Below are 24582 nucleotides of genomic sequence, written 5' to 3'. Positions count from 1 at the left end.
TACATGAGGGATCGAACCGGTATTTGTTCACATTTAAACATTTCGCACTAAACGGATGGTTCATGCATTTCATGCTTGGAAGACAATAAGTAATTACAGAAACAAACGCAGAAATTAGGAAACAAGCATCCATACTCTTTAATAAAAGATCGTAAGCGGTTTTGGTAACTGCTAATGTGCAGCACAGGCCTGTGAATTTAGGGTGAGTGCGAAATAAAGTGAATATAACAATAATGTAAGCAGTCATTAAACACAAAGCTGCAAACCATTTATAGAAAGCATTCTAGGAATACCCATTTCCCACCCTGGGCTATTTTATCATACCCAAGAGAACAGCCTTTTCAGAACGCTGCTTTTTGTCTTCTTCCATGAGATGGAGCAAGGGCCGCAAGCATAATGTTTGATGCCACACGCACGTGCCAACAACAATCAGTCCTGGAACTCGTGGTACTTGAGTTTTTCGCCATGAAGGGCCACCAGGGCGGAGCCGTTCTTTTCATCCTCCAAGATCTGCAATACACCTTTTGCCACGCTTTCTACGCTGGAAAACACATGGCAAAAGCAATTGTTAAAGTTGAAAACTCATTTCGCAATACAGTTCGCTCGTCATGCAACCTGTCTTCGATGTACGGTGTATCATAGTACTGAATAAACTCAGTAATGCCAACAACGTCCCTGCGAACCGGCCGCTTAATAAATGCAAATGAAATTTGGCATAGTGGTAAAGTAATCTTAGCGGGGAGTTTATATTCAGGAAAGAAGGTTAACAGTAGAGAATGCCTTAGAAGGCAAAGGGGAAGAACTTGACCCAGTTTTCGTGATAAAGTATGCTAAAAATTAATCGGCGCAAAAACCAGGGATGAAGAAGAAACACGTAACACACAACACGGTGCCGAACTTGCAAATAGAATTTATTGAAAAAAGATGCTGCTTATATACACAAAAAACTAAAATACTAAAAACATTGTGACGTCAAAATGCATCACACTTCTAAAACGGCGACTTCTTTATCTGTCAGCGATATGAACGGAGTACTAGCAGTTATCCAGTGCCTGTCTGATAAAAAGAGCCTCCAGAATTTCGCGCTCAAGCTTTCCTCTGGTTTTCCGCAAAAACTTTGTCCTATCTAGCAGGGGACTACACTTGCAACTTTTGCAGTGATCAAATAGGTAGCTACCAGCTTTATTTGCAACTGCCCAGTTGTGCTTCCTTGCCCTGTCATTAAAGCACCTTCCAGTTTGCCCTATGTACAGTCGCCAGCAAAAGTTTGCGGGATGTTCAGCGCGTGGCCGAGCGGCGCAAAACTGCATTGCTGCGCCATCTGCAGCCAGCGAGCGCCGGGTCGATGCTCAAGGAGCTGGTGTGCGAGGCGCACTTTGCGCATGCCTCGTCTTTATTTGTTACCGGGCATCTCTCATTGCTTGCTTGCCCGCGACATGCTCTTGATATTCGCGGCAGCCGCGACGGCGCCACGTGACCATCGCCGTTCTTCTGCTATCACTGGTGCTACAAAATACGTTACCCGCGCCCGCCGTTTGCGCGGCGCGCATCATTTAATGAACCTGATCTTTCAAGTCATGTAATGGTCGACGAATAAATTTACTTTAGAGGAGCAGTAAAGATGGTTGTGGTTCGTTTCTCCGTAGTCCGGTGTCGGTCACAAAACCAATCGCCCGGGCTCCTGTTGATTTGGCAGTTGACTGCCAGGCCGATGGTGTTGAAGTTCTTGGAGACGGCGGGCGAATTGACGAACTCGAGGCGTTGGGGTTGATTAAGTGAAACGAAGAGTTTATATACAGCTATTTACAGCAGGAAAACTGGGTACATGAGTAATGAAAAGAAAAACTTCAACTTCAGCTAGATGCTAGCTCCAAGTGTGCACAAATCACTCGAGCTCCTCAACTTCGTCTAACTCTCCTATCCTCGGAGCGTAAACCAACCGCTCGAGAAACGACGGCCGAGACTCTGTCTCGCTGCAAGATCCGTCTAGTTGCCCGGTACGGCGCTGTACCTTAAACCTCCGACGCGATCTTAACCTCTAGCCTAGGGGGCTCACAAATCCCAACCTAGCTTTAACGGTCGAGACTCCTTGTCCAGCCGGGAACTGCTCGGCTCGGCGCTCCGACAAGAACGATTTATAACGACCAAGTTCGGCCTTATAACACCTCGAGATCACACTCTCTCGGGAACACCCCTGTAGCGTTCGTACACGCATAAGGGAGTGCCCAAATTCACGTAGGCAGCTGTCGCTCAGCGCGCTACGGAATATTCAATGAGGCGCCGCCATCTTTGGGTGAACGGCACGCTCGCGGACGAGCAAGTGCGCGCGCCCCCGCGGGGCGAGAGCGAAAGGCGGCGACAGTGTGCTGTGCTAACCGGGGCGTTTTAACAATGGTGTCTCGCGCGGCGCGCGCTTCGACGCCGGTAATTCCACCCCCTCCGCGCGTCACGTCGACGATCCTCAGAACCCGGCGGAGCCGTTCGCGTTCTCAATGGGGGATCATCCCCGTGGTATTCGGTGGGCCAGACAATCCGTCTCCCGTTCGCGCCGTAACGAATTGGCGACGGCTGCGGCGTAGAGTACACAGTGTTGAGCCCCCAGACGGAGTGGCGGGTTCTCACGCGCAGCCCGGGCGCCTGGCCGTTGATCTCATAAGTGGACTTTACAGGAGCTATTTAGGCTACCTGTCGGAAACTGCGTCCGTCGACGGGCTCCATAGAAAAAAGTCGGGTAGCCAAATTTAATCATGCGGCAAATTTAGCTTTCTGGTGAATGACTTAGCGCTCAGTCTATGTAGGTATCATGTTAAACATCATACTGAAATTGGCCGCGAGGACGACGTTAGGATTATACCGGATCACATTTACTTGCCATAGTTAGTTTTTAGGGAAGCTGTAAGCGATACAGAATACCTGTCTGTAAAAGGGCTGTAACTCTTTTTTTTTGTCTGAACTAACCGAAAACAAATTTTATGGTAATTAGCCGCTGAGACGACAACGGCAATTAGAGGTTAGCTGACAGTTTATCGGAGCTTTGGTTAAAAATAAAAAGGGCCCATCTCCCCGCGAGGGGGACTCGAGTAAATGCGTCGCATAGGGGGTGGGTGTATTGCGTTAACGTTTAGTGTTTGGGGAGTTGGTGGTAGTGAATGCGTTGTATCAGCAGCTTCTTGACGTAGTTTGAATGAGTCGAGGATATAAGGCGCGTTCGTAGCCTTTCATTCTGTGTCGGTTTCGTGGCGCAGTGGGAAGAGCACCATGTACCTCGCGTTCCGCCCACAGGTAGTGAATTCGTTGTATCAGCAGCTTCTTGACGTAGTTTGAATGAGTCAAGGATATAAGGCGCGTTCGTAGCCTTCCATTCTGTGTCGGCTTTGTGGCGCAGTGGGTAGAGCACCATGTACCTTGCGTTCCGCCCGCAGGGTCGTGGGATCGAAACCAGGTGCCGGTAAGTATAATTTTTTTATATAGTGTTGGGGGAGGGGTGCGGGCCTGTTGTTGAGAGCGAGGAGGGTAGCGTGATGCGGGAGAGGAGGAGTGGGGGAGAGGGCGCACCTGGAAAGGCTGTTGCGGACGCCGAGGCACGCCGACAACGCCGGGTGACATCGTGAGTTAAAGAAATGCTCTGCCTTTAAAATATATTTCGTGCTCAACCAGCAGTGCCTTTTGGAGAATAAGGCCGGGTTCAGACTGTTCTCAGAACTGTCGTAGTAACTTTAAAGAATAACGCCATTTCACGTCTCAGCCAACCAAACTGCGTGACACGCCGTCTTTTGTTACATCCCGAGATAACGATATGGCTTTGGTAGTTTGATCATAGCCTAAGATTTATTAAATGTTGCCCGCCGCGCAAACGGCGGCGGCGGGGTACGTATTTTGTTGCACCAGGGATAGCAGAACGACGGCGATGGTCACGAGGCGCCACTGCGGCTGCCGCGAATATCAAAAGCATGACGCTGCAAGCGAGCGATGAGAGATGCTCGGTAACAAATAAAGGCCAAGCATGCGCAAAGCGCGCCTAGCACGCTAGCTCCTTGATCCTCGACCCGGCGCTCGCTGGCTGCAGATGGCACAGCAATGCAGTTTTGCGCCGCTCGGCCACACGCTGCACATCCCGCAAACTCTTGCTGGCGACTGTACACGTTTTTGCAGCTCAGGGGAATTTCATAAACTACACCCATGCTGCGGTCTGTGTAGCGAACAGCGTGGTTTTTTGAACAGGGTTCGGGTTTTTTCTTCGGATTTTTGCTCATCAAAGGGCAAACTTTTGATAGCTTTTCGGGGCACTGAAACGATATTTGCCCCGTACCTTTGTGCCATTTTCTTTACGTTATGTGACACTTTATGTAAATGCGTTATGACGTGCACCTTTTTTCTTCTTGTCGGCCTGTCTAGTTCGTCAAGGCTATCTTGTCGCCTCATCTTTTGTAGAAGAGCTTCACACACGCTCGAAATCAGAAAAGAAGGGAACCGGGCCCGGCTTAGCCTCAAAATATCGTCGTAGAAACTAGCCTCTACGTTGTGAACGCACGATTTTTTCGAAGCTCCCTAAATACACGTTATCGCCACACCCCTTTTTATTAGTTTCTTCTTCGTGCCTGTTTTTGCCCAGATTAATTTTTTAGCAGTGTGTACCAACTCGCCCACATCAAGCTTTTGTTAAAGTATGTTTTTTTGTTGAAATGAGTCCGTATGACGAACCTGCCCCCCCGCGGAATCTGAACGCACGACTTTCAAATTACCGATTGATGTCATACCAACTACGCTACCTGAGAGGCTGTGCTACCCTCTACCTTCTTGGAAATCTATACGAATGTAATGGTTTCCTACGCTAAGGGGTCGCAGACAGCACCGTTCCCAGAAGTAGGGGTGAAGGGGACGTTCTTTTTAACTCCGGGCCGTGACTAGAGTGACTATGCGACGTGTCGGGAGCGGTAAACCTGCGGGGCACCCCCAACCAAGTCCTTCGCTGTGTCTGTAGCGAACGAGAATCGATAATGAGGGGTTGGTTGAGTGAACACCATACAGGAAGCTGGCCGTCAAAAACGCATATGAAGGCAAAGGTGAAGGAATTCATGCAGTTTCTGTGTTATTCAACGAAGATTTTTTGATGAGAAAGAAACTAAAAAAAAAACGTGCTCTCCGGGTGGGACTCAAACCCGCACCCTTCCAATTACCTGTGGGATGTCACACCACCTACGCTAATGGGGAAGGCTGTGATACTACCCCCGTAGCGTTGGAGACAATTACATTCCCATAAATACCGAAGAATGTGGGAGTAGCATATCTTTTGTGGGAGACTAATTGGTATGGCATCCGACAGGTAATCGGGAGGTTGTGGGTTCGCTTCCCCCGGGGGGAGGGGGGGGTATATTTTTTGCCATTTTCTTTATGCAACCGAAGAGCCGCACCGCAGCCTGCCCCGAAGCAAGTGAGCGCGTGTACCTTTAGTTAAATAAACATGAATTTGACGACCAACATAATTTCATGTGGTCTCCGCTGCCTTGTTATTAAACAGTGCGGCAACTAATACAGAATGTGCGTGGGGCTCGATTCTACGTAAACACTTCGCATATTTTGCTTGTGCGAAAATTTCCAGCATTCTGTTTCGCGCGTTCGGTAGAAAGAGCGTCTGAGGGAGCCGTAAGAGAGCACTTACGTCATGACTCCACTGTCGTATTGTAGAGGAACCGGCTTGGTGTCCTCTCTCATCCTGCAAGCGGCTGATATGCCCCACCACATCGGTGTGTTCATGGGGTCGGGACATATGCAGTTCACCTTGACTCCGTGGCGGTTAAAATATATGTCGTTCTGCACACAAGAAAAGGAAACGTGAAACACTCTACTCGCCATTTTGTTGCCTTGAAGAAACAGCCTTAACGCGGAACGAACTGCAGGTGATTTTAAAGGGGGTAAAACGTGGCCCATATGGACTCACACATTTGTATGAGGCAGGAGCAAAAAGTATTGCTTGTTGCGCTAAAGTTATGAACTCCTATGGAAGGGCAGCAGATAGTAGGTGTAGATATTCGTTGTGGTGGAAGCATCAAGGACTGATGTGCGGTCGCTAGATAAGTGCTTTAATGAACGTGAAATTGCTCAAGGCTCATATCCAGCCAAAATTTCACCAGCAATGTTCAGACCAATCAATGGGTGCACAAAAATAGAGAGAAACAAGTAAATTGCCCGTTACACTTAACAACACAGTGACAAAGCACCCGTAAACCACAATATTTAAAAAATAATGAAGACGTCGTATAGAGCTCGAAGATTGCGTCTCAAGCTCTTGTTAGATTATTTATTCGCAGGCTTCTAGAAGGTTGTATGTGTTCTTACATTAAACAGTTTCTGGACAGAAAGGTCATCAGTAATGTCTCACATTCAACTGGCGTATACAGAATACATCATTAACGTTTTGTAAAATTGTCGAAGTGTTTTAATTAGAGAGCTTTCTTTCGTTGGTTAAATTCACCTCACCGCCAGACCCCACACCTAACCGATTGAGGCCATAAAATACATAAAGCATTGTTGCGCATCCTCAACGGGAGAGTTCTTAAAGCGGCTGTCTAGCGTGGTAATAACCGATGTACGATGTACGAAAAAAATCTAATGAACTCGGGCAGTGCTCACAAGATTGGACAAAATTTCTCCTTAGTTATAAGGTTATGATGAAAAAAAAACTAAATGATTACACCAAACCTAACGCTTTCAAATTATCCACATTAAAAAATTCGATTTTCTTTGAAGCCGTCATATCGTCCCACCACTAACTTGATGCCCGTTTTCGAGCTTCTGCTTTGTTGGTACAATGTTTATTTGAGCCTTCTATTTCCTCCCCTCTTCAAATATTTATGATTTATTTATTGTAGGGTTTAACGCGCCGACGCAACGCAGGCGATCAGGCGCACCGTAGTGGAGTGCTTAAGGTTAATTTTGACAACCTGGGGATCTCTAACGTGCGCCGAAATCTTCTACACACGGGGTTTTTTGCTTTTCGCTTCCATCAGAAAAGCGGCCGCCGCGGCCGGGAATCGATCCCGCGTCCTCGTTCTCAGCAGCACAACGCCTTAGCCACTGAGCCACCGCAGCGAGTCTCCTTCAAATATTGCAGATGGCATATCTTCTTTCAGGAAAGACAATTTCTCTTTTCCCTTGCCTCTAGTTAATGTAATCACCTCTGCGCGCTGTTTTCAAGTGCGTCTTATTGGCTGGCCGAGTGTATTAACCTAATATGTAGTGTTTTTCAAGTGACAGTTTGTAGAGCCACCGCCACGGGGTAGTAAATTAAAGTCTTCCGGCCACGTTACGTGGTTTAACACAAATCCGGAAACACATCTGCCGTAACTGTTCCCCGTCTTACTAAGGGTATACATTGGGACAGAAGCGGTTGACTACGGCGGAGAAAATTTCATGAAAAGATAGTGGGTGTACACGTGCGCTTGGCAACTCACACGAGAGAGTCCGCTGGCAGATGCCTCTCTTAGGACCGCTGGTCAACTCTGACATTTTGTTGTTAAGCTGCTAGTTCTTTACCTCCCGCCCATTCAAAGAGCTGCTGCGACTGTAAAGCTCAAAGCTGAGGACATGCATTTTATGCACTACCATCCAGGGATGGCTGTATGGCTTCGTAATATTTGAAATAGAACAACCTACGAATAATTTATTGAGAGAGTTACCCTAAACGTTGACTATGGGCTTGCGAGTACTCACCCCGAAAGCTCTGGTCATCGTAACAACTGCGGCCTTGGACGCGCTGTAGGCAGGGATGTGTGCAAACACACCAAAAGCTATAAAAATGGGGAAAAGGGAGAAAACAACATTGAAAGTTTACGAAAATAATCGATGCATGTGTTTGTTTCCGCTCCCCTCTAGGAAAGAGGTTAAGGTTACAAAGTATGGAAAGAAAATTGCATCAAGCGTTTAGAGCCATAGAGCGTTTAGGGCTTCGTTACTATTTACGGCTTGAACTGTGTACTTCGCTAGTGATTGTGGCGAGTGCATAGTTGAGAGAACTGTTCACGCGCATAGACGTACCCATGGGCCGGTTGAAATCGACCCGTGAAAGATCACTATTTCAGTCACTGTTACATCGTAACTGTATACTTAGTAACCCGTGAAAAGGCGAAACTCATCACTGTACCAACGTCACCAACCTTACATGTGAAGGTGAACGGTGATTACCCACATGGCTCCACGGTACCATCTACCACACTCAACACAACTGAATATTTAAAGTCACATAAATACATCCGCTTTTGTGCTGGAATAAATGAAGAACAATTCAGGGTTAATAGGTTGAAGTTCAGCAAAGATCATCCCATGAAGATAATCAAGGTTTCGAGAATACCCTCAACAACAAGACACTCAGTGTCTTATTAGGCCAAGGGCATGGTAAAGAGCCAAGCAAAAACGACGCCTGATTTTTAAACCAAACGTCGGTCAGCTGTCTACTCGACGCCTGTTAGGAACTCTTGTTTTATAACAGAGGTTTGGGAGTAACGTCGGGTATTGCAGCTCCTAGTAACGCAAAGTGTTGTGGTAAATTGTAGACCAATAATTCAGGGCGCATACACCATTGCCTAAAATAAGAAACTTGGACAATCCTTACATTACAGCACTGTGGGAAAAGCGCATGAACGTAGCACGTACTTAATGTTAGGGTTATTATCTCGTTTTGTCGCAAATATGACAATGAATTCTTTCTTCAACACATTCTTCATGTCAGCCAAACAAAGCATAAGACGCCATGGCACTCCACATAAAATAGCCTTATTGATTTTTACATAAACAGGCGCGCATTTCTTTCTTCAGTTCGTACCCGTGCTTCTCAGACATATTGAAAGTCATACGAGTTTAAAGCAAAAATATCGAGGCACACGTCTTGAAATATTGCTCTTTACTAACAATAATATTATACAGTTTTTCACCTTACATGCGGCACTATTGTTTTGATTCCCAAATCCTGAATGTTTCAGTGCTGATGTAACTACTTTCCCCACTCATTTGAAGCTTCGTATGCGACATCCGTTTCAAAGTTTTTGGTGGTAGTACTGATGAAGCCGAGAAACCACCGTTACGCGGGAATATATAATGGGGTAACATGACGCAGGCCACTAAAATTTGCGTTAGACCTAGCGTGAATAGCTTTTCACCCGTCTGCTTACAGATCAGGACAGTATAACGGTTAAAAAGTAGATTTACCACTCGGGATACTTTCTAGTTGAGTTATGCGTTAGGCGCACTGGCCGTGCTTGTTTTATTCTAGAAACTTAAGCAAGACGAAGGATATGCACGAACTCTATTTTATGAGTAGACATTTCACCTGCGGCTGAAGCAACGTTGATGATGTGTCCGCCGTTCTGGTTGTTGTCTTTGCCCATGTACTTCAGGCCGAGCAGGATTCCGTTGAAAACTGCAGCCTGCGTCACGAGCAGCGGATGTGCGGGGCGGAACATTTCTAATTTGTTCTTAAATATGCATATTTATACCAGCAAGTCTCCAACCACCTGTATGGATAGGCCACTCGTATTCGTACGTTGTGAGATGGACGCAGAAAAAAATGCGGAATACCACTTTTTCAGACAGTTCCCAAAATAAAAATCATCTTTTCTAGCTGTAACACTTTTTTGTTTCTGAAAAATTTCCACGCATTTCAGCAAGTTGGGTCCTGATACCAATTTCTCTTCGATATTACTACAACCGAAAGCAATCATTTTGAATTATTCTTCTCTTGCTTTTCAAATATATGCAATAACAGCGCAATATTTGTGCTGTGGCTTTGCTCGATGATAATAAATGCCATGTAGCCATGCACTTCAGTGCGTAGAAATTTTCTGCTGAGTTTTTTTAAGTGTCATGAGCGAAGAAGGGTGTTGCAAGAAAGACGTAGGCTATAATACTAGATTTCATTTAGTGTTCATGGACTGTTTCGGCGCTTAAATTACATTTAATTGCTTGAAATCATGAAACGTTGACACTGCAGGACAAAGAAACACAAAAAAACTCTTGAACTCACTGTGTTCACGGCGAAAATCTTTTTCCACTTCGGTTCCCCAGCTATTCCAGCATTATTGACCACAATATCAAGACCACCGAAGTGCGCTTGGCTTCTGCAAAAGCAGTCTGATAAAGGAGATAAAATGTCAAAATATTTAACCAGCCGAGCTGTTGTAGACGTAAATTAGGTGTTGCGGAAAAAAATACCCATGAAAAATGCGGAGCACTCGTGAGCGCGTTTTTGGCATGAGGAACAAGACGATATCGATACACATGACGATTACTACTACCAGCCCAGGTCAAAGCAACGACGTACCATGTAAATAAACAATTTCAAACTTGTACAAATACGTGGTTATGCATCCAATGCTGACGTATAAAACAAATCCTGCAGCTTCGCAATGGTACAAGCCTTGCGCGGCTTATTTCATGATTTGCCAGTTGAACTGGTGGAAGTCTGCAATGCTGAGGGTGAACTTGCGTCCACCATGCGCCGCAAAGAAGACCATGGCCTCTTTCCAAATGCATATGACGACGATTACTAGCACCGCAACTATGCAAATAAACGATGATGCTGAAACTTAACTTCGTGTCCGGCAATGCTCACGTACAGCCGGTAAAAGGCTTGTCTATAACACAGCTTTCGTACTCTCAGCCCTATCCTGCCCCGCCGGAGCGGGATTTGAATAAAACTACTGCGGAATTCTGAAGACTTAGCCCTTCGCTTTTGCCTCCGAGATGTTTGGAACGAGTATGTTTCGGCAGTTTTCGGATGTACAGCAGCTTCACCATTCAAGTCTTTCGAGTGAATGCTAGCTTCCGTACTTTTTTGCACACACGCTTTTATCTCGTCACAAAGAATCGCATAAAACTGAAGTATGTAATATCTTTGCAATATCTTTTATCGCTTTATAGCAGTACCGACGCCAACGGCGCTTATGCGCTTTTCACAGATCCCCGTGCTGAGAATATCTTGCTTCGAGGGCGTACAAATACTGGGGAGTAGTCCCGTATCTTTACTACAGCCAGCACTCTGTGCATTTTCAGTATAAAATACGGCCCCAACTACTCTAGGGAAAGTTCTCGCGATTCATCAGGTTTACCGAAGATGACATACCATAGCGCTATTGTCCTTTCTTGGTGGGCTGTTAGAAATTACTTATTTTATATTCCTAATTGAAGGTTGTCTGCAAAGTCACTATCTTTTCGACATCGCGATAGCTCGGGGAACACGGTGATGTAGGAAATGAACTGTGCTGGACTGTGTTCAGGATACACTTAGAACAACCAACAGGTTTAATGTATTATGATCTTGACATGATATTAAGACGAATGTGTCACTATTCCTTGAAAAACAGCATTCTATAGAAACAAAAGATGTATCACTGCAAATATTTTTTCTACACATACAGCGTGCTCAAAATTAAATCGACAGGTTTTTTTTAAAATTAGGCGCTTAGGTGTGCGTGAAGACCACCTGTACAGTGTGGTTATGCGCCAAGAGGGAGACATAATTAGGTGGTAATTATTAATGTCGGTGTCCTAATTAAATTAAATTGAATAATGAAATTTTTATTTTATTGATTGATTACAGGGTTTAACGCCCCTACGAAGCGCAGACGACGAAGCGCGCCGTAGTGGGGTCTCCGGATTATTTTGACCACCTGGGGATCATTAGCGTGCGCCGAAATCTCGTACACAATAATTAAGGTTTTAGTGACTGCAGTCAGCAGGCATGTTTGTACTGAAAAGTTGCACGCAACCATGTTTCTACGCAGTTTCATTTCGCAGAACGTACTCCGAGATATGACCCGCCGCGGTGGCCGAGTGGCTGTTATATAAACTCTGCCTTAAAGTGGAGCACCGCAAGCCATTTGATCAGCAACCTCATACCGAACGATCCCTCAGCCTGGAACCCAGCATATAGTTATAACAAGGTTTGCGATACGTGCGCATACAATAGCGTTAAAAATAAGATTGACTGCACAGTCTTTAGATCATTTGTTAGAGGACAGCGCATGTACAATGTTGAGAGAGTCCGTGTACACAATGGACTTCAGAATTGCGTGTTCGACACTGTGATATAAAACCATAAGGATACCGGGTGCTTTTGCAGTGAAAGTACTGTTCTGGACGTTCATAGTTTTACAGAAAGTTTTGTCCACGCGCAGCAAAAGACACGGCGGTAGCAGTCTTCGACGCGTCACTATAAAATTCTGCACACCGGTATTTATCCTGCAGAAACAAGAAATGATGCAGAATCGCAATTCTTGGCACCCTGTTCTCATCAAGCTGCGTAAAAGACAGGTAACATAACACAGGGTGAAGATAACATGAAGACAGCCCGAGGTCGCGGGTTCGATTCCCGGCCGCGGCGGCCGATTTTCTGATGGAGGCGGAAAGCTAAAACGCCCGTGTGTACGAGATGTCGGCGCACGTTAAAAATCTCCAGGTGGTCAAAATAATTCCGGAACCCTCCACTACTGCGCGCCTCATCGCCTGCGTTGTGTTGGCGCGTTAAACCCTACAATCAATCAATCAAATCAATCATCCTGGATATAGAACTATAGAACTGCGAAGTTTATTTGACTGTGGAATGGTTACGCCTGCTACACAGCTAAGACTGGTGCAAAGCTCCTCCCATTTGTGACGTGTCTGCTCTGTACGGTGTGTAGTTTGACAACGATTTGGATGCATAAGCAAACGTAATAACTGGCACCCTTTCACTCTTGGCTAGCGTTATCGCAACCTACGGTATTGGGAACTGTTGTCGAAACACAGAATAAAAGGGAGGAGCTTCGCGCCGTTCTTCGCTGTCTGGCATGCGTAGTCATGCGAACGGCAATTAAACTTTGCACTTCGATATCTCAGAGTACGGTTGCGCTAGAAGAGTTCTGCAAAATGAAACTGCGTAGGAACACGATTGCGTCTAACTTTTCAATACAACCCTCCCTGCACACTGCAGGCACTAAATAGTTAATCATTCACTTTTAGTTAATCCCTTCGGCGCATAGCCTCACTGTATAGGTGGTCTTCGTGTATATATAAGCGCCTAATTTACAAACCTGTCGACATAAATTTCATCACCCTGTATGTACCAAGGGATGTGAGGGTACCATTTCAAATTGTATCTTCACATAATCAAGAAAAAAAATGGAACATGTAGAGAGCCCGTTAAAAAGTGTACCAACAAACATGGCGGTCACAGAATAAACCGGACCAAGCGAGCGGCGCGCGAAAACTATCGGCGCGACACCTTCCGGCCCAGCGCCTGCTGTCGAGATAGCGGAGGGCGCATGCGTGTCCCTCCCTAGAGTTTGTGCATGTCAGTTTCCTTGATTTCGGCTGCAGCACTTTGATCCTCTCGAATGCGACGCGCGGCGGCGCCTTGCGCGGCGCGCCTACCGACCGGGCGTGATGCATGTCAGCAGCCGGCAGCGTGCGCCATGCGCTGATGCCGCGTAACTGTGCGTTCATCTGAGAATCTTCGTTCGGCGCTCTTTTTATCATTTTATTGACTGAAACGCAAACTGGCGTTGAAGAAAGGCTGCGATAAAGATTCACACATGACTGAACCAGTGTTGGTCGTTATGCGACAAACACACAGTTGATAGAAATAACTAAAAACAGCGATTTTTTTTTAATTTCGAGTTTTTCCCGTGCGGCATATGAGATGCGGTTTAAAGATGGAAGGAGGGAAGAAAGTAGGAAGTAAATAGTTTATTCGCTTCGGAAAAATAGACCGAAATACGCAACTGTCGGTGTGAGTGAATTGCTATCGAAAAGCAATGAGGCATTTCCTTCCATGTCACCCATTGGACAGTGATAGCTATGAAGTGTATAAAGCACGTAACTCGTCCTGCATGGCCATATTCGTGAAGAATGCCTTCCCGCGTCCCCATCGAGCAACGGAAGCACATCGTGCGACTTTTCATCGAAGGGACTACTCAGCGGGAAAGTTGCCACCTCACCGGAAGGTCTAGGACTTCTGTAAGCCTTATTATTCAAGCTTACCGCGATGATCAGGGCAGACTCATTGACGCAGAGCGCAGCGGGCGGCCTAAGTCACCAGTGAGGAGCAAGATCTCCTGATTGTCGCAGCCGCGGTGGCAGATCCCTTCCTGTCTGCAAAAGAAATTCGACAGGAGCTGTCATTGAATGTCTCTTGCGAGACAATTCGAAGACGACTGAAGGAGGCGGGACTCGGGAGTTGCGTGGCAGCGCAGAAACCGCGCGTGACGGACCGCCAGAGGCTGGAAAGCCTGGAGTTCCCCCGGGCGGTGGAGCGGTGGACAACGGACGAGTGGAAGGAAGTTATATTCACAGACGAATCGACTTTCTCCACTCGCTGGGATCAACAGCGGCGTGTTTGGCGTCCGATGAGCTGGAGGTACGAAACTAAACTGTGAAACATAGCTGGTAATGTGCATTCTAGATGATATATAAACTAATACAGTGTAAGAGGCCAAATCGGGAGCACGGTTTAATGTGAGAATTGCTGAGCATTCCTTCGGGGGTCCCGAGTGCAACGCTAAGCGTAATTGTTAAGGCTAGCAATGCATAACTGCCTGGTAATGACTATATTTCGGAGCAACCGATATACAATGTCCCTGTAAATTTTATTCAGCTGGGTTCATTTGAAACGTTTTAATCGTAGTTTTATAAGCACCGTTTGTTAAGCGTTTCTTGTCGCTGTTTTTTTACGAAACACTTCAGGTAACCCGCATCAGCTAACGGGACTTTTGTAATTCCCGATGTGGAAAGAGGATGAAATTGATGCATAGTTTTATACAGGATACTGTTCGCCTACGTGGCAGTGGGGGTGCAGCCTCCCGCTAAAAAAATGTGCCAGTAATTTCAATCGATGTAAACTACCAAACACGGCGAATGTCCTCTCATTGATCTAGCTAGTATACCCTCCGAACATCTTCGGAGATATCTTTCCTGAATGTATTTCTGTATTTAGCCCGATGGTATTTAGATACCTGCCCGGCTACATCCAAAGCGTCCTTTCCAGTGGGAGGTGAAATGAGTGCGGACGGCCTGGGACCCCTCGTCAGAATTTCTGGGCCATTCAATGCTTCCCAGTACTGTAACATCATTTCGACAAGTCTGCTCCCCTACGTTCTGGACGGGTGCTTCATCCTGCAACAGGACCGAAGCCCTGTCTTCACAGCACGAGCCGTGAGCTCACTGCTCGAGGACCACGCGGTGCGACAGCTGCGGTGGCCTCCGAGCGGGGTAGACCTAAATCCGATAGAAAATGTGTTGGGGATTATGAAGATGAATCTCGGCAAACGAAATGACTGCGGTCGCACGGCGGACGAGTTGTGGCAGGCAGTGGAAAATGAATGGGGGACGCCTGCGCCCCCGTCCCGAAATCATAAAGTCGCTTTATGAGTCGCGCTCCCCCGACGCATTCGTAAAGTTATCGAAAACGACGGAAACTTCACACACAATTAATACGGGGACCACTCGGACAATCACCGATGTCTTTTTTTTTTTTTTGTTCCGAACCGAATAAACCTTCGCTGTATTCAGTTCTTGCTATCAACTGTGTTCGTCGCATAACGACCAGCACTGGTTCAGTCATGTGTGAATCTTTATCGCAGCCTTTATTCAACGCCAGTTTGAGTTCCAGTCATTAAAATGATAAAAAAAGAGCGCCGAACAAACATTCTCAGATGAACGCACAGTTACGCGGCATCAGCGCACGGCGCACGCTGCCGGCTGCTGCCAAGCATCACGCCCGCTCGGTAGGCGAGCCTCGCAAGGCGCCGCCGCGCGTCGCATTCGAGAGGAACGCCGGGCTGCAGCCGCAGTCAAGGAAACTGACATGCACAAACTATAGGGAGGGACACGCTTGCGCCCTCCGCTATCTCGACAGCAGGCGCTGGGCCGGAAGGTGTCGCACCGATAGCTATGGCGCGCCGCTCGCTTGGTGCGGTTTATTCTGTGGACGCCTGTACGTCATTCATTATTCCACTGTCGAAATGTGGAAAGCAAGATTTATAATGTTTTCTGACATGTTGCTTTATCGCCCCAATCACTTCTTGGGAGAAAAATGACAGCAACATCAGGCTCTAAAACAACTTAACCGTAGCTGACATGTTGCAGCCCATACAAGCGCCGACCTAGCTGCAAAAATGTATGGTCTTCCAGCTATAGCCCTAAACCTAAGCTGCATGGGAGATGACTCACTGTACCCCGTGTCAAAAAGAAAGAGCAAGGTGTGTACAATCTTCATTCGCCATTTGAATATTTTAATGTCTTGGTATGTATATATATATATATATATATATATATATATATATATCTATATATATATATATATATATACATATATATATATATATATATATAATATATATATATATATATATATATATATATATATATATATATATATATATATATATATATATATATATATATATATATATATATATATATATATATATATATATATATATATATATATTGTCGTGATGTATAGTCCTTAGTTGCAGCAGGAATCTGTCCATCTAACTTTCTGCCACTCTCCTGCTACGCTTGTCTTCTCTAGGGATCCACTCTGTTACCCTTAATGACCAACGGTTATCTATCCTTCGCATTACATTCCCTGCCCGCCTCCATTTCTTCTTCCTAATTTCTACTAATATGTCCTTAACACGCGTTTGTTCCCTCACCCACTCCGCTCTCTTCTTCTCCATCACCGTTACACCTATCATCTTCCGCTCCATTGCCCGCTGAGTCATTCTCAATTTAAGTTGAATCCTCTTAGTGAGCCCACAAGTTTCTGTTGCGTATGTGAGTACCGGTAATATGCAGCTGTCATACAGTTTCTTCTTCACGGACAATGGTAGGCTGCCAGTCATTACCTGAGAATATCTGCCGTATTCACTCCACCCCATTAGTAGCCTTTAGTTATTTTGCCTCATGGTTGGGATCCGGGGTCACAACTGGGCCTGAGTAGACATATTCGCTTACCACTTTCACTGCCTCGCCACCTATCTTAAATCGCTGTGTTGTACCGAGATTATTGATCATTACTTTGGTTTTCTGCATATTAATTTTCAGGCCCATGGTTCTACTCTGTTTGTCCAGTTTGACAAGAATGCATTGCAATTCGTCCCCCGAGTTACTTAGCAAGCAAACTTCATCATGGAATCTGAGGTTACTGAGGCATTCTTCATAAACCCTTACTCCCAACTGTTCCCAATCCAAGGTTCTAAATACTTCTTGTAAACAAGCTGTGAATAACATTGGAGAGATTGTGTCTCCTTGTCTGACGCCCTTCCTTACAGGTATTTTACGGCTCTCCTTATGGAGGATGATAGTAGCCGTGGACCTATAGTAGATATCCTCTAGTATTCTTACATAATGCTCATCCAGTTCCGTAATGCTGAAGGACTGCTTGTGTTTCGACCGAGTCAAATGCTTTTTTCATAATCTAAATAGGGGTTCAGTATACCTAGCGCACTTCTAGATCACCTGATTGATCGTGTGGATATGATCCGTTGTTAAATAACCTTTACGGAACCCCGCTTGTTCCTTAGGGTGACTGAAATCTATGGTTGCAGAAATTCTGTTAGCGATAACCTTGGTAAGTACCTTGTAGACGACTGACAGAAAGCTGATCGGCCTGTAATTTTTCAAGTCCTTCATGTCACCTTTCTTATAGATAAGGTTGATGTTCGCGTTCTTCCAGGATTCCGGTAAACTTGCGGTCATTGGGCATTGGGCGTTTGGCCCCCTTTCATTTCTCTCAAAGCCTTCCTTACTTCTTCTGTCTGTATATATATATATATATATATATATATATATATATATATATATATATATATATATATATATATATATATATATAAGATAGATAGATAGATATTAGTGCTTTTATTTTAAAGTCTACCACCCTAAGCAAGCTGACCAAACAAATTAGGGGAAAGTCTATCGTAACCTCGAAAACCACAAGCTATAGATGGAACAAAACTGCAACAAATACATTAATCCCATAGCATCCTACCGTCCAGCTCCTGATCATCCGTGACGTCACACCGCAAGAAGATGCAGCTGTCCTTTCCGTATTTTTCTTGGAATTCACCGGTAGTTTGTTTACCTTGGTTCGGGTCCATGTCCAATAGAGATACCTACAAGGAAATGTAGTGGTTTCACAGGGTCACACGGAAATGAATTTTCCCCTCGATATACAATTCTTACCTAGAGTTTTAAGGGAAGCAAACTGTGGGAGAAGTTAGCGCATCTATAACACTAGGAGCAGGTAAACACGATATAGAAAAAAGGAAATATCAAGTACGATGTGGTCACTTTAACCAGTACTTTTTTTGTAAAAGTACGTTTTGTATACAAGTACTTGTTTTATATAAATATGCGAAATAACAAAGGGACATTGGTGACATTGAACAAATTAGAAACGGGATCAGCAGTCAAGGAAGAAAAACTAAAATGAAAGAAGCAAATCAGGTGCGTTTGGCGCTGCCGTTATTATGATAATGGCCTTTCAAAAACTGGCTATTTTACTGAGAATTGCAATCTGATAAGCACGCAGCGTAAGCTCACAGTTGCTTCGCATTTTGACACTTTTTGCATGCACATAGAAATATGCACATAGGAACAGACCACTGGGTAAAATTAGGTCTGCATCGGCACCTGTTGCAATAAAATGCGAGGTCTTACACCGTCGCCGAAAAAATGCTGCCAGCATAAACTTTAGAGGTTTATCAAACAATGACTTGTAGGGTCGCTACAGAATGAGCCTTAGTGGAGAGACACGTTGTGTTGCACCCACGATTCATATTTAACAAATTGTATAGCATGCCTCTTGTTGTAGACAGCGGTTTTATGTGTGTTTTTTTTAACTAGCAGCGCTTGAACATACGCTGTCAAGACCATGCCTGACAGCGCCTAGCGAGACCATGCATCCAGAGAGCTTGCGATACGGCTTCAGTCAGATAGTTGCAGTGGCTGAGTAATAAATCGGAGTAAGAGGATGCAGTGGTGGAGTAATAAACGAAAAATCATATTAACTTATGCAGGATAATTATTGAAATTGTTGATCAATCTTCGGCGACTGGAGACAATTTCCAAATTCGCTGAATGACCTGGCGGGCGGATACCGTTAAAAATTGACCTAGTCGCTTCAACACTCGTTATTCTGTAAAGAAAGGATATTATTTTTGAATGCCCAAACTTGTCAGGTAAATACCGCAATATTTCGTTTTCTTCTCATTCCTTTTTTTCCTCCGATATAGACACCTTTTTATCCCAATCTCTCCTTTACGTCGGCCCTACTCCTTCACGTTCGTAACACAGTTTATTCAGTTCAGTTTTGACGCATTCGATCTACTCGTGGGCGATCGCTTCAGGTAGCACCGTACGATCGCATTCTTTTAGTAAATGTCACATCGGAAGACTACTTTGGGACGCCAAACAAATCAGGAAATGTACACAAAGTACTTTGTTACTCGGCTAATTCCCACGTTTAGGACTACATGCTCGAATTACACTGAGCTCAGTAGATGTATCAAGCACTTGCTGCTCTGTCAATTATACATAAAAATGCTTGCGCACTTATTAGGTGTGGTACTCAGAGCCACTTCGTTGCAGATGTTAAGCGCTCCACCAAGTCTCATTTGCGGTTCTTCCCAATCGCTTTCTGGGTATTACTGAGCCCCCTAAGCTTATCTTCGCGGAAGTCTCAATAACATTTTTGTACCTTAAACACAGCTACAAAAGGAATGGACCCATGAGTGTGGTTATTTTAATGCACGTTTGTAGGAAAGTAGTTTTGCGGCCGAAGAGCACTGTACGGGAAATTGAACTGCGGAGTTATTTGAAGAAAGGAAAATAAAATGTCGTCTTCGTGGTTGGTTTATGGTTTTCAGGGTGGCGTAAATTGATAGCAGAACCATCTTCAAGCTGGTCCCTTTTCCAAGGTTGCTTCCTTGACACTGCGCCAAGAGGTATTCAGTGACAATCCTCTCAGAGCCACTTCATACCACGTATCGGCTGGTATGAAAGTTTTTTACAATACCTTAGAATGGAGCGTTAAACAGCGTGTGGTTAGTGTAAAGCCACCTGGCTTAGTGTTAGTGTCCTGTAATACCTGGTGAGGCGAAACAAGTTGGCTAGTTTTGGCTGCTCCCTGTCAAGCACTCGCAAATGTAAACGAGAATGCAAATAAATGTTAAAGGCGACGAAAGCAGACAGCCTCGTTAAGTTGGTAACAGTGTTTTTAAGGCCTATTTTGAGCAGCCGTTCCTGCGCTTAGTGTTGGCGTTATCGAGCGAGCAATCCACCGGTACAGGAGCGGAATAAAGACAGAGAAAGCTCAGATCAGATGAGTATGAATGAATATGATGGACAAGACAGAGAAGGACGGGGATTGAATATGAGGCGGATAGTTGATGACAACAAAAGGACACCAGGATTTGCACGGCTGCAAGAGTGGAGGTCAGCCCGTAGCGGCTAAGTGATCACGTTGGCACCTTCCTTTTGGCCCGTGCTATGACGGAGCCGACCGCTTAAATAAGGCAGTCAGTATGGTTGTGAGGAGAGCCTATGGTGGAGAGGAAGCTCCAAGGGTTAGGTAACGCTCGTATGGAAAGTCGCATTAGGCGAAGTGGTAAGTTCTGCCATCAGGCTCTTTAGAGTTATCTTCGCTCTTGTGGTCAGGAACTAGTCGGTTCAATATTGTTCATTTTGGTTACTCAATATCCCATACGTATTTTCGCACTGCGGCCTTTCATTATGGCTTCCCTTCAAGCCATACATCATGGCGATGAAGGGAAAGATGATTACTGTACGAGGGTGTCTTTGCAGCTGCAAATAAAAACCCCAATAAAATTGCAATCCGCCCATTTATTGCTGTGTTGTATAAATGTTGGCACGGTTTGGGGTCCCTCGGGGTCAAAAATGGGCGACTAGTGCAGATGTGGGACACCTGAGGACACTGAGAGCCCTACAAACTGAGCCCTACAAAATCGCGTCTCGTTTGTCCTAAGGTGATACGTGAACCCACACCTTCATGAACAGAAATGTGAAGCTAAAGGTCAGTGAGATGAGTGGTGGGTGGGTGCGATTCTGCGTACAATGACCCATTCTCTTTGTTGAAGCCCAAGATCCGCACCACACACAAAATAGTTTAAATGTTGGGCATTCCTTTGGAGCGCTGAAGTAGTTGCATCAGTTGTCCTCTGGGAATAGCCTTATCTAGGTTGATGATAATGCCTCTTGAGTGTTGTTTTTCTGAATCGGTAGTTTCTACGCTGTGCTCTTTCGGTGCATTCAATACTGCTCCAACTTTCTAGCTGTCGCTATTTACTTTGATGATAATATGTAAATGGTCTAATTTCAAGGTTACACCTCTCTGTTTTTATCAGGTGGTGGTTGAGGGCGCTTGTTCCTTATCAAAGCTTGTCATTTGGGCGCATTTTTTTCGATATTAATACCCAGCTTTCCGCGTTTGTTTTTCTATGTAAGCTCGCCTTTTGATGAAATTTCTGGTACGTCCGGAATGCCCGTATAAATTATTTAGTGGCTTTCCGATAAAGAGTGGGTCATCACTTGAAAATCCTTATTAAAATTGTGCAGGTGTTTTGTATAAAAGGAGCTTACACAAACTGACACATCAATGACGCCCTGTAGAAAATTACGCAAAAGTGTATCGACGTGAAGGAGCTAGAGTCATGTAAGCAGTGAAAGAAAATACGTATACAAAAAAAGGGTCATGCAGTTTCTGCCACAGGTGGCGGCACATGTTTCGAAGAAACACAGAAAGGAATAACAAAAAACAAAGAAATGGTAATAAGCTGAGCTGCGAAAACTACCATGGTCATGGCTGACTTGGGATGGACTAGATTGCGCTTGTTAATTCTTGTTTTAGCTTGTATACCGGAACTGACGATTTACCTACGCGTGGCGGACCAGAACATTATAAAATATCCAACTGCACTGTCTGTTATTGTCGCTTTTTACGTATGGAAACAAGAAAATATTTTAATTACGTATCGGATGTCCAACGCTCCGGTACAGTGCCACCGAATGATATTGGGACTTCAATTAAAATATCTAGGTGATCAAAAGCTGTAATACTATATTTCTTTAAAAGTAGTTATCAAACGATTTCATTCTATAAACTGCATCTCATAATTGAATAACTGGTATTTAAAAGTGTACCATTTTAAGTTTGCAGTAGTGCAAAGTGTACGGTGCATTCGTTGAACTAGCTAAATGTGATATATGTGATGCTCTATGAAAGAAAGGAAAAATATAGCGGCACGATCGATGACGGACCGAATACAAATGTTGTTTGAAAAAATATATACCTACGCACCCCATTTAGGTTATATAAGATAAGGAATAATTTATTTCTACATAGAGCCGAACTGAAAATGAACCTTATTATTGCTCATCAAAGAAGTTGACAATATTAACAAGAAACTATAAAAAAGTGTATGAAATAAACGGCTGCCGTACGGTAGATGGACCACTTTGCTTTTGTAGTTTTATGATTGCAGTCAGTTCGTATTTCTTGTACGTTTCTGCGACTATAAGGGCTTCTGTGCAACCCGTAATTTCACAATGCCACTGGATGGTGTGACGAATATCTAAAAACTACATATTTTGGTTTAAAAGCAACTACTTGCACCGTATTTGCATCCCATCGGTACAATACATTTTAAAGGCCGGTATTGGTAGGCAACTATATTTGCAACAATACTATAAACGGTATGAATAACAATACTATAAACCCGCATATACAATATATATTGAGGGAGACATTTAGTTATCAAGAAACGTTGATGGGCATTAAATATTGTCTAAAGGGCCCTTGAGTATATCAGTTAAAATGGTAATTATTTCAGAACAAATTCATGGGTTAAAAACACGACTTTTTAGAAAACCAGTCAATAGAATAAAAGTTTGCATCACCGTGCTTGACAAAAAATATCGTGATGACAATAATAAAGCGAACCGCGAAAAATTAGTCTACATGTACAGACGAAGCAGTAGCGAGTGGCCAGCTACTTTGTGCGAGTCCTTGCAATGTCTTAGGGACCTGTTCGTGCGGTTAGTGGGCTGTGGAGCGAAGCCGGCTCCCGTATTCATGAGTTTGATGGTATGAGTGATCTCGCCTCAGGATCTGATAATTTTCACCAAATATTAGTTTTATTATCAGTAGGCCTAATATTCTTTTGTTACAACATCAAAACACTATTGTGCTACATTATCTCCTCGTCTTTCTCTCTCGTTCCCACTCAAAGGTGTTGGAGCAAGCATTGTAAAGCAAAGCCAAACAACGCGAATATCGAAGCATCTCTTGTGCATTATTCAGCGACCTACAGTAATACTTCCATAGGAGCAAAAGTTTGATCTGATTGTACGGTTTAACGCGTCGATGCAACGCAGGTGATGAGGCACGCTGTAGTGGAGGGTTCCGGATTAATTTCGACCACCTGGAGATCTTTTACGTCCTCTGAAATCTCGTACACATGGGCGTTTTTGCTTTTCGCCTCCATCAGAAAAGCGGCCGCCGTGGCCGGGAATCGAACCCGCGACCTCGTGCTCAGCAGCGCAACGCCTTAGCCACTGAGCCACCACAGCGGGTAGAATAAACACATAATAAAGACATCTCTTCAGTGTGAAATAAAGAGCATCACCTTGCATCCATTCTGAAGAAGCAGGTCGACAATTGCTTTACCGAAGCCTGTTGCAGCGCCCGTGACAAGAGCAACCTTCCCTCGCAGGTCCTTCATTGTTGCACTTCTCAACACTTGAGCTGTTCCGTAGAGTAGTTTCTTCCTCGGTCGTCTGAAATGAACTGTTTACTTCGCAGCCAGCCCCGTCTATTCTCTAGTTCAAGTGGCAGGCTGATAAACCACCGATACAGATAAAGCTGAAGCAGAGCAGGCTGCACTTGAAGCGACTGCATTTGTATTGCCTAGGCACTGGATCTCGCATTTCATTATCTCTCGATTGCTCTTCACTCTTCAAATATCCGGGACGTGCATGCCAGACAAAACATGAAGGGAGAGATAATATATCAGTCTCGAACCTGGTATTTGTGCCTTTTGCCGCTCATTATCGTATTTGGAATACCTTAATTGGCCTGCGCCGCCCCCAAGCATCGACTGAGATGTTTTCGCGTGCTCGAAGCGTGTTCGTGTTTGTTTGAAAAAGCGACGGCACTTTGCTTGGTCTTGTCTCCCTCACTCGTGAAGACGACACCAATTCCAGATAACTTGAGTGTGAGGGTTGGCCTTCCAGGCTACTGCAGACACATTGCCTATCCCTACTACAAGATACCAAAAAACGCGCAGAATAGTCAAAAAGCATGCAGCAGTATATACTAATCATTTACTGGGGGTTAAAGATATGTGCAACTAATTGTGTCTCTACCATTTTTTTGACACCCTTACGTCGGAGTAGCGCCACATGTAAATTTATAGCTGAAATTGACGCATGAAAAGGTAGAATGAATTTTCCATTGTAAATAAGCAATGTAATAAAGGAACTGAGTACCTGGGTACAATAATTTACAAGATATAACAAATTACGTGAGAG

General features: G+C 44.7%; 1 protein-coding gene across 1 annotated transcript; it reads right to left on the bottom strand.

Annotated features, from left to right (window-relative positions):
• Positions 1-114: 114 nt before the first annotated feature.
• Positions 115-23859, bottom strand: LOC144142551 (15-hydroxyprostaglandin dehydrogenase [NAD(+)]-like). The gene is made up of 7 exons (XM_077674136.1): positions 23679-23859; positions 18023-18146; positions 10016-10122; positions 9323-9419; positions 7711-7787; positions 5660-5811; positions 115-541 (listed from the first exon to the last, which is right to left on the bottom strand). The coding sequence occupies exons 1-7, from the start codon at positions 23772-23774 to the stop codon at positions 430-432; spliced, it is 765 nt and encodes a 254-aa protein (XP_077530262.1). The 5' UTR covers positions 23775-23859; the 3' UTR covers positions 115-429.
• Positions 23860-24582: the final 723 nt, after the last annotated feature.

This window comes from Haemaphysalis longicornis, unplaced genomic scaffold (genome assembly GCF_048455015.1).
Source record: "Haemaphysalis longicornis isolate Haplotype H1 unplaced genomic scaffold, Haemaphysalis longicornis Haplotype H1 scaffold_6, whole genome shotgun sequence".
Taxonomy (NCBI): Eukaryota; Metazoa; Arthropoda; class Arachnida; order Ixodida; family Ixodidae; genus Haemaphysalis; species Haemaphysalis longicornis.
This window is presented reverse-complemented; position numbering and strand designations above follow the sequence as displayed.